The sequence below is a fragment of the Prionailurus viverrinus genome, chromosome E1 (genome assembly GCF_022837055.1).
Source record: "Prionailurus viverrinus isolate Anna chromosome E1, UM_Priviv_1.0, whole genome shotgun sequence".
NCBI lineage: Eukaryota > Metazoa > Chordata > Mammalia > Carnivora > Felidae > Prionailurus > Prionailurus viverrinus.
The window spans coordinates 14,375,264-14,389,020 of NC_062574.1; the positions used below are offsets into that span (position 1 = coordinate 14,375,264).

General features: G+C 56.7%; 1 protein-coding gene across 6 annotated transcripts in view; it reads right to left on the reverse strand.

The window, feature by feature from the left end:
- Positions 1-416: 416 nt before the first annotated feature.
- SGSM2 (small G protein signaling modulator 2) overlaps positions 417-13,757 on the reverse strand; it is a 35,153-nt gene continuing 21,812 nt past the window's right edge. For 2 of the 6 annotated variants that reach the window (XM_047832484.1, XM_047832488.1), the window contains 13 exons: positions 12,628-12,762; positions 8,872-9,025; positions 8,006-8,070; positions 7,774-7,919; positions 7,159-7,287; positions 6,772-6,954; positions 4,654-5,043; positions 4,275-4,399; positions 3,743-3,825; positions 3,422-3,531; positions 2,913-3,009; positions 2,224-2,391; positions 417-2,018 (listed from right to left, as the gene is read on the reverse strand). In XM_047832484.1, coding sequence (XP_047688440.1) covers positions 1,915-2,018; positions 2,224-2,391; positions 2,913-3,009; positions 3,422-3,531; positions 3,743-3,825; positions 4,275-4,399; positions 4,654-5,043; positions 6,772-6,954; positions 7,159-7,287; positions 7,774-7,919; positions 8,006-8,070; positions 8,872-9,025; positions 12,628-12,762 — 1,889 coding nt within the window. In that variant the 3' untranslated portion in view covers positions 417-1,914. Of the gene's footprint in view, positions 2,019-2,223; positions 2,392-2,912; positions 3,010-3,421; positions 3,532-3,742; positions 3,826-4,274; positions 4,400-4,653; positions 5,044-6,771; positions 6,955-7,158; positions 7,288-7,773; positions 7,920-8,005; positions 8,071-8,871; positions 9,026-12,627; positions 12,763-13,757 lie in introns of those variants that run through there. The other 4 variants (XM_047832485.1, XM_047832486.1, XM_047832487.1 and 1 more) reach the window with 4 other exon arrangements.

Genomic DNA, 13,757 nt, shown 5'->3' on the forward strand with positions numbered 1-13,757 from the left:
GGGTCCTTCCCCACCAGCTGGAGGGGCCGGGAAGCTCCTGCAGATTCCAATTCAGGCTCCAACTCATCATTATAGCTGGTCAAGAGGGCAGGCAGGCTGGGGAAGGGGTGGGACAGGGACCTATACTCATCCAGAGGCTGGTCAAGTCATTGGTTGGTCTGAGATAGGAACACTGGCTCTGGGGTGAAGTCGCCCCACTGAGTATTCGGGGTCTAGCTATCCCCTGCTCCTGACCAGCCCACAGCTGAGGTCCCTCTCTCCTGGAAACTTTGGTTCTCTTTTTTCACCGTCCTTGCCTTGTGGGGCTGGCCCTCTGTACAGTTCAATTGTGGAGCTTCCAGAATTTGCCAGTACACAAAGTCACTTACTGTCCAGTGAGTGTCCACTGCCCACTCAGCAGCCCCCAGAGCCACAAGGATTGCCAAATGCTGTGTTTATTGGTCTGTTAACAACACTGAAGAGTATAGTTTCTGAACCAAAAAACATATACACTCTGCTTCTCACAAAACCAGAGTCACTAAGGCAGGCACACAATGGCCACCATGCTTGGTGGAGGCTGAGGATTCACAGACAAGGGTAGGCAATGGGGCAGTTGGCCCTCAGGCCATGCAGTGCCCAGGACAGGGGTGGGTTGAGGAGACTGCAGGATGCCCAAGGGCCGCTGGGCCCTTTTCATGTTTCTCAAAGGCAGGGAGTCTCCAGACCTAAGTGACTGCTGGACAGGCCCCTGTGGCAGAATGGTCCCAGGGCAGAGCCTTAGCCTTATGTGTTTAGGGATGGGGGGGCAAGTAGGGATGACCGAGCAAGCAGTGTGCTTAGGCCTGGGGTCAGGAGCTGGGCCCTTCCCGACATCTCTATGAGTGAGGCTCCTCCAGGGGGCTTCGGGTCTCCAGGCTTCTTGGCATCCTGAGGAGCATGGGGCAGGCAGGGCTGGCCTTGCTCCTCACCAGGGACAAACAGGGATGACCCAGGCATCCTCCCCTCCCCCCCCACCCCCCACCAGACTGAGGGACCCAGTGGGTGCCTGAGACAGGCGATGGGCTGTCCCAAAGCTCTGGGGCCTGTCCCTGAGAGGAGGCTATCACAGGATTTCCTCCCTAAAGAATCACCCTGGGATTCCTCTCAAGGGCAATGCTCCCACTGCGTTTCCAGGTCATCCAGTGGGCAAAAGTGTCATTTTTCAGGGGGGCATCTAATGCATAAAGCAAGAACTAGGTGGCGAGAGTGAAACTGTACAGGTACACGTAGGTGCCCTGTACGGGATGGGGAGCGCACGGGGTCACCCCAGGTGGCCAAAGGCAGTGGCAGTGCTGCTGAGGTGGGCTTCTCCCACTGGGCCCGCATCTTCTGACTGCCTCAAGGTCTCCTGCACCCAGAACACATGCCCGAACCGGCAGCTGTTCTGGCTGCCCCCACTGGGGCTGCGGTGGGCATATGCACTATGCCTGCAAGAGGACTCGAAGAAGAGATACAGCACAGAGTCCCTTTGCCCACATGACCCATGCCAGGTGGGGCCAGGCAACTACGGCCCGTTATATCTATACGGCCCCAGGCTGACCTGGGAGAGGCCAGGAGGAGCAGTCTGGGCTGAGGCTGCAGGTGACAGTGGGGCTATTTCCAGGTGTTTGAGAGGGGAGCAGAGTAGGTGTCCCCCAGGGGAGCCACTCCCTGAGGCCAACCTCTCCCATCCCATCCCTGGCCTGAGGGCATCCAGGCCCCTGACTTGCCCTGCAGGGCCAGCACTGCCCAGAGTCCGATCCCAGGCTCACAAACGCTTTGTTAGGAACACGGGTGGGCAGGCAGGGTTGGCCGGGGCTCGGGCAGTCTCCGCTGCACTGCCCTGCACCTCTGCCCGTGGGGGCCGGGGGCCCGGAGCCCAGGCTCCAGTCAGCTGCCGCTTCCTGGCCACAGCCCTCACTTGTTCTCTATGAGCATCTGCACCTTGTGGACGAGGTCCCGGGCAATCTGCAGGATCTCCTGGGCATCGTGATGCTCAGCCCGTTCTGGGGGAGACAGAACTGTGGGGATGCTGGGGCAGGGGCAGTAGTCTGCGAGGAGCCCTGTGGTGGCCCACCCTGCTGTTTCCACCTGCTGGACTCGGGACATCTGCCTACGGGGAAGGGACTGGAGATTTCTGAGAGCCCCTCCAACCCTTCCTGGGCCAGAAGTGGAGCCCCCCAAACCCCTGCAGGGGGCAGCCGGGATGGCTGGAGCGGCTCCTACCATTGAAGAACTTGATGATGTCGGTGAAGTCCATGTTGTTGTCCCGGATAATCTCACGGTAGGCCTCTACCAGGGCCAGGGCGATGAACAGGACAAAGTGCTCTGATGAGATGTGCCGGGCCGCCCAGATCACCTCCCACACGGCAAACACGTCCTCGTACAGCAGCTCTGGGGACAGTTAGGGGCTAAGGCTGAGCCTGGCTCCCCATGGGCCTCTAGGTAGAGCCAAATGCAGAGACAGAGCTCCAGGGGCCTAGGTCCTGGGGTTCTCCCCGTTCCACAGAGCCCTGTCCAAGCAGAGGGTTCCAAGCCCCAGGTCAAGACCCTGCCCTTCTCCTTGGTGATTCCCGCACACTGGACTTGGGCAGCCTTCACACCTGTGCTCTTGTCAGCTGCTCTTTATAAGCCTTGCTGCTTGAGAAGATTTGGTTTGAAAACAGTCCCCAAAACCACTGGCTTAGGGTGACTGCTGGCGGCACTTTGGAATCACGTAAGGAGCTTTTAAAATTGTGGATGCCCAGGCAGCCACACTTCATTAAGTCTGGGGCTGGGTGAGCCCGTAACGCTGGCATGTCTAAAAGGCTCCCCAGGTGGTTCCAAAGTGCAATTAGGGTTAGGAACCACTGACTTTGGGGGAGAAGGATCTCCCACTGCCTTGACCCTAGTCCCACCATCAACCCATCTCTTACCTCTCTTAAAATCCAGGAGGAACCAGCGGTAACAGAAGTAAAAGTGGGTGTAGTCTCCATTCTGATGCATCAGCTCAAACAGCTCTGAGTCCAGGATCTTGCAGAAGTAGAGAAAAGGAGGCCAACTGAGCTGATGCTGCCTCTCCCAGCCTCCCCTGCCCACTGTGCGGGCTGCTGGCATTGCTCCCGAGACCCTCCGGTCTCCTTGGGTGGAGGCTGCCCTCTGCTGCCCCATCCGTCTCTCTGGGAGTTGCTCTCTTTGCAATTATACCACTTTCTGGGTGTTTGATTCACTGTCACCTGTACTACTCACCAACACTTTCATGGGCACAGTATTCCCATACTGACATCTCCCTCAATTTGCAACACTGAAAACAATGATTTCTCAAGTGATAGAAATTAAGCTTATATATAAAGGACATTTCTGGAATGCTCCCTGGCCTCCCTGTGGATTACGGACGAGCCTGGAGGTGCCTGGTCACGAGCCCACAGGCAGCTGCACACCTCACCTGGATGAGGGAGCGCATGTTGGCAAAGTGGGTGTCCATGGCGCCCCCGTTGGGGAAGTTCTGGCTCATCCTCTTCATGAGGTGGCTGAAACAGCTGTAGGCCAGCTGATCTGAGGGGAGATGGGAGTGAGGCCGGCAAGGCAGCAGACCCCAATGCCTCATCTCACGGGAGGTGTCCTGTGGTCCGGACGACAGGGTTGGCCTACATTCCCACCCTTCCAGAACTAGTGGTCTTCTTTTCCTTTCTCCAGCTGATCTCAGCCCAATCCCAATCCCATTCTGGGAATACTCTCAACCCCCACCCCCGGCCCAGTCCCTCACCATCATCGAGGACGACCAGGAGAGGTGCTAGCAGGTCGCACATGCCCTGCACATAGCCCACGTCCAGGTGCTCCCACACGTAGCTGAAATGACGGGGAGAGAGCCACTGTGGTTGTGTGCCATCCTCTGCTCCCCGCAGGGGCCCCTAGGGAGATGGTCCCTAGAGCGGCCTGCTACCCAGAAGTCAGCCTTTCCATGACCCTAAAGTTCAGGGAGTATAGTGGTAACCCACAGTCTCTGTCCTCAAGGCACCCAGGGGCTCAGGGAAAGACAGTGAACGGCTTTCACCGCTCGGTTTGCTCAGGTGAGGGCAATCAGCTAGGCTTCCTGGAGAAGTATGGCCGAGGCTGAGATCTGAAAGACCTCTAAGAAAGAAGAGGGGTGGGGTGGGGGGCACAGCAGGGAAGTGTTCCAGACGGAGAGAGCTGAGTGTGCTTCAGTGCAGGGCAGAGGAGCAGGGCACCTGCCAGACCTAACCTTCCACAGAGCAGGGTCCCTGCCTCCCTCCCTGAACCCTGCCCCACAGTGGCACCTGCACATGACGTCTCTGAGCCTCTCCAGGTTGGGGGGCGTGAAGTACCAGTAATTGCGGTCACATCGCTGCACATCCTTGTCTATGCGGTGCAGATTTAAGGCCATAGTATCCAGTAATTCTATCTGAAAGAGTGGGGGGCCCTCAGGAATGAGTTGGGGGCCAGAAGTGGTGCCTACATAAAGGGATGCAGCAAACGCAGGAACCAAGAGACTCTGAAAACAGAGCCCCCAGGGATGCTGAGAGATGCGCTCAGCACCCCCTGCAGGACAGTGAGGGTAGCCCCACCTTCCACCCACCAGCCCGTCCCCACGCCTCAGGGATGTCAGGAGGGCCTCTGGGGCTGGCTGAGAACAGTCCCTGGGGAATGTCCACATACAGTGTAGGCAGCAGCGCACACGGCCGCAAGCTCCTCCCCTGCCTCCAGCTCGCGAGCCCGCGAGGCCTTCTCCTGGCTGGGATCTTGGGGCTCGGAGAAAACACGGGCTGCCAGGACCGGCCCGTCGGAGCCTTCCTCCCCACCGCCATCGTCCTCCTCCTCGAAGCCCATGCTCTGCCCCTCGTCTATGCTCGACTGGATGCCCGAGGCCACGGAGTAATTGCGAGAGGATGGCAGTCCCGAGTCTGGAGAGTCAAACTCCACTGACTGCTGCTGTTCCACCATGGTGGTGCCAGGGGGCCCTGCTCCCGGCTCCTGCTCAGGCTCGGGTCTGGGATCTTCAGTGCCTGGGGGCTTTGGGGGCTCCAGGTCATCCACAGAGAGAAATACCTGGTAGGGGTGAAGAGATGGTGGGGCTCACACCTATACTCCAGCACCTTCCCTCAGCTCACCGTTTCCTTCCTGCGGTCTGAACAAGAGGGATGGAGAATTCTACAACTCCATGGCCTCCACACTGCCTCACCCACCACCCCCAGGTTGCCAAGCCTCCCCTCTGACCCACACAACCAGGGGGAGAGCAATCAGGCTCCGGGCAAACACGGAGACACCATCTTTTAGCCCCATCCAGTCCCCCTCCTCAGGCCTCTCTCTGGGGCCTGAGAAAAAGTGTGAAGCACTGCAGGACTACCTGTGGCTGCTGCAGGGAAGGAGACACCTGATGGCGGATGTGAGTTACATGTAACTCTACTAACGCCTGAAGACGTGAGGCTGCCTCCAGTTAAGAGAGCTTGGTACTAATGAAGGCTGGCACTAGACTTGGTGTGGCTGCTAGGGCAGCCTGGTGGGCGGCAGGCTGGAGGTGTTAGGAAAACAAGTTCTCCCTTATTTTCCACTGACTGGCAGAACAAGACAGGAAACTTCTCTAGCAAGTGCCTAATCAGTTATATTAGTTTCACACACACGCTCGGGAGGGGACAAATGGCAAGGTAACCTGTTCTGCTGATTAGAAACAGTCCACCTCTGTGGACAAGTCCCAGAGAGAATCAAAGAGACATATACAGATTTTCTTTTTCTATTTGGGCTATGTAGGGAAAGGGATACTAAAAGGAGTTTTCACTTTGGCAAGAAGCATGAAGTGTTGGGTTAGAATCAGGCAAGGCCATGATTCTAAGGCGACACAGAGCCTCAAATTAGTGCCAGCAAAGGAAAGCTACTGCTGTTCATGTGCTAAGCATCTGGGGCACTGGTTCAGACTCAGGACTGTACAAAACCCAAAGCCAGAGAGAAAGAGAATATGCTCATGAATAGGGGAGTAAGAACAAAGCACATGGAAAGGAGCACAAAGTTATATTTCTCCAGCTTCAGTTTTCTGTTAACGCTAGTAAGCATTTAGTAAAGTGACAAGAATGTATGTTATCAAGAGAGACAATTTTAGAGAAAAAAACAAACATGTAAGTTAATAAAAGGATATCCCTAAAACGGAAACTTATCATTTCTGTTTCAGCCAGCAAGCCACGGTTTGTCACCTGCTGTTCATCTAAAGGCAGGGGTGATGCCAGAAGAACTACATAGGCTCTGAACTAGCTTTGCCTGGTTAATTCCACTAGGGGATGGAAAACACCACAGAGGGAGGGAGATCTCCAGACACCAATGGGACCTGAGAGCTGTTCTCGTCTCTGACCAGTAGCTCTTGGTGAAACCTCCACAGTCAGAGGTGACAGGGGACACCAAGGCCCAAAGAAAAGAAGTTACTCAGCTTGTTGGCAGCGGACCTGGGACTCGAACCCGGGCTGCCTGTCCCTAGCCTTGAGATGTCTCTACAAGGATGGAGGGCTTCCCTAAATCCTGATATACCCTTCTTTCCCTTCTTGTCCATTAAAACAGAACATAGTGCACTATCTCATTTTATTCCTGCAACACTCAGAGAAATGGGCAGCAGGGGGACAGTCATCCGGTTTTTCAGTAGAAGAAAATGAGACACAGACACATTAAGCCATTCTCCCAGGGCACCGGTGCCAGTGACTACTAGAGGTCGGGCTGGTGCTCAGGACTCCATGTTACTCCTATAAAACGCCGGTGGCCCCTGCCCCTGGCTTCCCCGGGTCCCGTCAGGCTCACGTCATTGCTGATGGTGGAATCTCGGTGGATGAGGCGCTGCACATGGCTGTCGATGCTGCTGCCCGAGGAGAACTTGGTGAGTGTGGCTGGCTGCGCGTCCCTCTCCCGCTGCCTCACTGCCACCTCGCAGGCCTTCCACTCTGCCAGCACCCGCTTGTACCTTGCTGCCACTGCTGAGTCCACCTGTCTCAGAGCATACCGTGACCATGGAGGGAGGGGTGTCCTGGGACAGCAGGGGTGAAGACTGCGGGGCTGCTCTCTGCTAACATCTTCCTGTGCCATGTTCCTTTCTGTCTGGGAAGGGGCCAAGGCTTCAGGGGTCCCTCCCTGGGGTCCCCTGGCTCAGCTCATCTCCCTATCCCCACGGGAGGGGGGGGGTCCCCTTACCTGCTCCATCTCCTTCTTGCTCATGCCAAACTTGTAGTGGCCAAGCAGAAAGGGCCAGACATCCTTACGGATCTCGTGCTGCACACCTCCATAGTAAACTTGCCGTAGCAGCTCCAACTCCTTGTAGTTCTGTGGGACCCAGGAAGTAAAGGTCATATAGCCCCCATGGTAACTGCGGCCCGGCTGGGTGGCCCTATCTCCATCCATCCCATGGAGAGCCAGGGCCGGGGCAGTGATTCAGTCACTCTGCTGAAGCCCAGACAGACTCTGCTTTGGGAGGGTCACATCCTCCCTGCCCCAGACTACAGCTGGATGAGATCCAGTTCAACCTCTCTTCCTTCCAGGATAGGCAACAGAGCAGAGAGGCAGAGATTTGCCCAAGATTTCAGAATAATGTGGAAGCAGACAAGAACCAGTCCAGTCCCCTTCCTATGGAGACCCACAGACCCAGCTGTCTGACCTGGGCCACTCCAAGGCCATTGGTCCTGGCCCTACTACATTTTACCTGAATGCCCATCTGGTCTATGCAAGCTGCTCCCAGAGCAGGCTGCTCTGCACTCACTGCTCCTCGCCACCCCACCCCGGCCCCTAGCCCTGGCATCCCAGAGTGTGCACCTTTTCATCCTTCTGATACTTGCTCCACACGTCCTTGGTGAGGCCCCCGGAGGCTCCTGGGGGCCGGGCAGGCGGGATGATGCTGTGACGCACGAGCGCTGACAGATGGGTCCTCACCGTGGACAGGTGGCGGCAGTAAGCCAGCCCTGCGGGGGCAGGGGAGCCAGAACACCGTCAAGTGGTGCCTCCCACAGCCCCCACCCCTCACGACCCCACCTCACCCTGCACTCACAGCCGTAGAAGGCCCGGGACACGATCTGCCTCTTCATGCTCTCACACAGCAGCCTGAGGGGCAACCTGTGGAAATAACCTGGTTCAGAGAGGAGGGGCTACGGCCCCTCTGGTTGGGGGAGGTTGAGAGAGAAGGACATCCTGTGTGGGGGACAGGTAAGGTGCTCGGGCGGTACGAGGAGCAGGATCCACAGCCCAGCGACACGTCTGTGGGTTCCCTGTGTCTGGCAGCCACCCTAGGTGGTGCTGCTGGGGACCCAGCCTGGCCCCAACCACCCAAGGGACCTTGAGCAACTAACTTCACTTCATGTTAGTGAATCTGGGTTTCCTCATGTGAAAATGGAGAGAACCACCTCAGGTCATTAGGAGTAACAGGTAAAAGAGAGCACCTTGCAAAAGCATCAAGTGCTGGCAATGTGACCCGCACACAAATGCCATTCACGCACCATTCCTGGCACCTGGCAGATGCCCAGATATCTGGTGTGTCCTCAGATGTACAGCCTGATGGCAGAATCTGCATCCACATTAGGAAAGGGAGCTCGCAAGTACTGCATACCTACCATGGTGCCAGGCACAGCTCTGGGCACTCGTATGAGTCATACACCTCATTTCATCCTTACAGGTACCTTACGAACCAGGTGGTATTATTCCCATTTTACAGATGAGGAAACAGAGGCTCAGAAACGTAGAGGCCCACAGAGACTCAAAAACTTGCCAAAGTCACATAGGTAGCAGAAGTGAAATTCGAACCCAGGTCTGTCCAACTTGAGGCCACCCTGTCAGACAAGTGACATAGCCCTGAAGGGCAGAATGCCCACACACAGACACACCCACAGGGAGCTGGTGTTCTGGGCCCTGCCCACTCACCGGTCGGGGACACGGCTGCAATGGCTGGGGGCTGCATATGGGGAGCTGCTGGTGGAGCAGGAGAGGCAGGAGGGGCCCTGGCGGCACAGGGCCTCCAGGTGCCAGGTTGGCAGGCCGGGCCCAAAGCCCTGCATTTCAATCATGTCACCAGCATCTGAGGACAGGAAGGGGGCCCTGGTCAGGGCCTGGCAGGCCTCGTCCCCCAAGCACCCTGAAGCACGCCCACCTCTGTGCCCAGAGCTGCAGCACGGAATCACCCGTTGGTAGCAAATCCATAGGGTGGTGCCTGCCTGGTGCGGAGCCCAGAGATGGAAATGGTGGAGAGTGCCTGACATTTCCCACCCTCCACCTAGTCTTTCTGCATGTGGGTAAGTGTGTCTGTTCTCTCCAACTTGCTAGCAGCAACGGAACGAACGCTTGCTTTTCTAGAGGGAGAAGAAAAAAGAGAAGGAATGAAAGCCTAAGAGCTCTAAAACACAGCTAGCTGGCTTGGCTTTTGAGGATTCAGCCTGGTTCTCTTGGACAAACTCTGAGATGCGCAGGAAGGTGCCTGCAATCCTGCATACTTTGAACCTCTCCACACCTGGAGTCTCCCCTGATCAAAGCTCCTAAGGATCCCAGAGCCACTTGTCCTGGTCCCCAGACCTCACCCCTCCGAGGGTTCTAGATCTTGTGGTTAAGGAGGAGCAGTGCTCCCCTCCAGGCCAGGTGCCCCCACTGCCAGCTCACATGGGTTCGTCCTGAGTTCTCCATCCTCGCCTTGCCTGAATTTAGCATGGTGGCCTCCTCCAAATACACAGGTGAGCCGGCAGGAAGAGCAAAATTCCCGGGGCTGCCAGGCCACTGAGGAGGTGGTGGCTGGGCACACAGTTCCACTGTCCAGAAGAATGTGCCAGGTGCAGCCTCAGAAGATGGTTCCTTGGACGCATCTACACCGCCAGCAGATTGGGCCAGCTCAGCTGGTCTGAATCAGAACTCAAGACCCTTCAGAGCTCCCAGGGCCTGAGTGGGGCAGAATACCGCTCATAGGGGGTCTCTGGCAGGTCCAGTGAGTCACAAAGATGAAGCAAAGTGAGGGCCGAAAGTGTAAGGACCAGGAGATGACGCCAGGAGGGAGGGGGAGAGCACAGAAGAGGGAAGAGGAGGAAAGAGAGACACGTGAAGAGACTTTTCAAGTAGCTTTTTTTCCTACGAATCACAGCCTGGGCCCTGGCCCTGCCAGGAGTCTGGAGCAGACCTAGGACTGGTTTTTGCAGGAGCCAGACTCCAGCTCTGGGTGTGCCTTGGTGGGGAGGGCTGAGCTGAGCCCTCTCCACTCCCCTCAAAGGATGCCCTGTCTTGGCCTGAGGCTCTCTTCCCAGACCCACAGCTGGGATTTTTGTAGATATTTGGCCCTTCAGCTCCACCAGGAGGCAAATTAAGGGAACATATTTGGTGTAGAGGGGCTGCGGCTCTGGGAGTGAGGAGTTGCAAGCCATGCCCAAAAGTGGGAAGAGGGAGGGGATAAATGCAGGTGGGGTGGGGCAGGAGCCCAGCTCATGCCCCTGCAGCAGGCAGGAGAGAGGCCGATCGTGGGAAGGGGGCAGGAGCGGGCCCAGCCAGGCAGGCAGCAGGCAACAGGCGGGAAGGTGGGGGCGCCACAGGTGCAGAGGATGAAGGGGGGGCACACAGGGAAACAAGCTCATGCCCAGAAAGTAGGGCCCAACCAAGGCAAGACTCCTGGGTCAATGCTCTTCACCTTAATTCTCCAGGAAGGAGCTGAACCAGCCAGCATTGAACACCACATCTCTGAATTAACCCAGTGCAGACAGCTGGAGCTCTGGAGTGACTGGGTGAGGGGCAGCAGGCTGGACATTGGGTGGGGGGAGGGGTCTGCTGGGCCAGCTTTGACTCTGACTCTCTCCTCTGAGCATGAGGAAAGTTTGAAGCAAAAACAATCAGGGTGGTTGAACCCCACAGCCCCTAAGACTCCGAGTGAAAGGTGCCTGGCCTGGAGCAGAATTAGAGTGAACAGCATCTCTGCTCTGTGGGGAGGCAGCAGGAAAAGGAGGAGAGGTGGGGGAGAGGGAGGAGAATCTGGACACCCACCACTTGAATCACATGCACAAGTCAAGCATGTCGCAGGCCTGAGAAGCAACGGCTAGTAGAACGGACTCAACAGTGTTGTCATTATGGACTGGGGTGGAGGTGGGGGCTCCCACGTCAAATCCCCAACCACCTGCCAATTCTCCTCTCATGCCTCCTCCCCTTTCCCAAGTACTGGGGCCCAGGAGCTGCCTACTGGGTTGGTCTGGCTCCTGAGTTCCCCAAGAGGAAGCCCTGACAAGCCCCCTTGGGTCCCCATGTACATGGAGGCTTCTCTAACCCTGGAGGCCCTAAGACTAGTCGGGGACAGCCTTCCTGGTACCAAGTCTGCCAGGACAGGGCCTCTGCTGGGACCCCCAGCCTAAGCCTGATATCAGTTCCTGGGGATCCCTGTCCTTCTTGGCTCAGCCTTCCCAAACTGCTCAAAGTCCATTATCCCATAAATAAGCATCAGCCCCAAGCCCAGGTTTGCAAGGGGCCAGACGGCAGTCTGTCTGGCTCCCCTGCACTCCTGCCTGGGCTGGTCTGTGGGTCCTACCAGGAGGGCTGGCAGGGAGGTGCAAGGGCAGGCATGTGGTGGGTAGGGGGCAGCTGGTAGGGCTGTGCTAAGGGTGTGCTAAATGTGTGCTAGGCCATGGACTTGGTTTCCCAGGAAGAGGGGAGACCCATGGCTGCTTTGGTGGCAGGGGTGTCACATCTTCTTAGATACATTCTGTAGGGAAGGGAAAGGGGAGAAGAAATAAATTCTGTGGCATGGGAATGGGTGGGGACGGGGAAGTTCCCCTAAACTCCGAGAGAGCTGGCCCTTCATAACCAATTTCCCTTGAGCATCCCGGCCCAGCCTTCTCAGGTCCCCTGGCCAGTCACTTTCTAAAAAAAGAGCAGGATTCCCTCTCTACCAGCCTAGCTCTGTGCTAAGAAAGATGGGTGGTACACAGAGGAACAAATGCTGAGGGGCCATGGGCACTGTGCTGTGTCATTTACAATGAAGGGACCTCTGTACCTGTGGATTCCGGGCTCTGTGAAGGCAGGAAACACCTATCTTATATCCCTGGCACATTTATTTCCAGATTTCATGCTGAAGCACCAGGCAGTACCTGCCGGAGCCCTCAGCCCTGCTGGGTAAACCCACCCCTAGGTCCCTTCCCATGGTGGCTCCAGCACCTCAACCTGAGCCACAGCACTCATTTGTGTGAGCTATCCAGCCTCCACCTCCCCCCCCCCTCAAGAAGGGGCCTGGTGCCCCTATCCTGTTTCTGTCAAGTCAGGGACCAGAGGTCCAGGGCCGAGGGTCCAGCCTTCCCTGCCAGCAGGGCACAAAGAGACACTGCCTCAGGTTTGCCAGCATGACCCCCTGGAGTGGGAACAGTGCTCGGAGAGCCATTCAGGGCTCCCAACAGTCAGACCTTCCTAGCAGACGATCCTCCCTCTCAGGCATGAAGCCCTCTCCTTACACTACACCAAGTGGGGAGCCCAGAGCCACCTGCTCTTTGTACCATCCCCTCTTTTTAACGGCACCTCTTTCCACCCTCCCTGACCTGCCTCCTGATGGGGGACCACCCTGGGTACCAGTCCCATAATGCCAACACTGCCGTCCGAGCCCCTGCGGTGGGTGGCAGGTGGGCCAGGGGGTGGGGCGGGGCAGGGCAGGAGAGGGGCAGGGATAAAAACCTTTCATCGGATTGGGAGCTGTGAGGTTCCGCGAGCAGATCATTGAGAGCATCGCGTGCAGTTTATCCTCCTCTTCCTCATCATCGTCCACCGAGGCCGCGCGGCTGGCCGCTAGGTGGTGGTAGTTAATAGTGACTGCTCAAAGAGAACAGCGAGAGAGGCAGAGGCATGAGGACCCTGGTCCAGGCAGGAGGGACCAGACTCCCTCCTTATGGGGAGGGAGCAGAGTCTGGGTCACCTGGAACCTGCCTGGCACGGAGAAGGGGATGTGGGATGGAAAGCTCTCTGGACCATAAAACTTATTGGGGATAGTATGGAAGAAAGTGAGGGAAAGCGGCAGCTCCAGAGCTCCACTGGAGACCCTCTCTAGGAAGAACAGAAGACAGAACTGATGGGGGAGCAAGGGTAGTGAAAGACAGGGACCAGTTGGGACAGGCAGGCGGCTCAGGAGCTCCCCAGCCCTGGCCAAGGCTGGGTACGACTGTCGGCAGATGGATCCTGATCATTCTTTAGCTCGCATCACGGTCAGGCTAGACCAAATTTGAAGATTACCCAAACCCCCTCTTCAGACTGTAAATCCAAACTTCTCCAAGGTTTGCCCTGAGCTGCTCTTGAGGAGCCTGAGTCACTCGGCTGGGTTTCAGCTCCTGGGGCCCTGGCTTGCCCTTTGGGGAAGCAGTCCTTGAAGCAAAGTGACCAGAATTGGGAAATGCCAAGGCTTAAAGAGGGGAAGCGGAGACTAAGTAATCTAAGCCGAGCAACAGCCCAAGATTAAATGCCAGGTTTGCAAACACATTCTGACACAAGACATGACTCCTAGTTAGGTACCTCTGGAAGGGGAATCCCCCTGTCTTATACCCTTCAAGCCTGTTGGGGCTGGTTGTGCCATGGCTGTGTGTTAGCAGTCTGGGTAATCTGTCCACTAATACAGAAACAACTTGCTCACAACTTATTGGCACAAGTTGGGAAATTTAGGGAGCAGGTGGTCCAGCTGGCAGTAAATGCTCCACACTGGTAAATTCTCTGACCTTATCCCCACGATTGGTGAGTCTGGCCTATAGGGCGTACCAGCACTCAGACCAGAAAAGAAACTCTGGTGTTACCAGATACCTATGCACAGGCCCCATGGG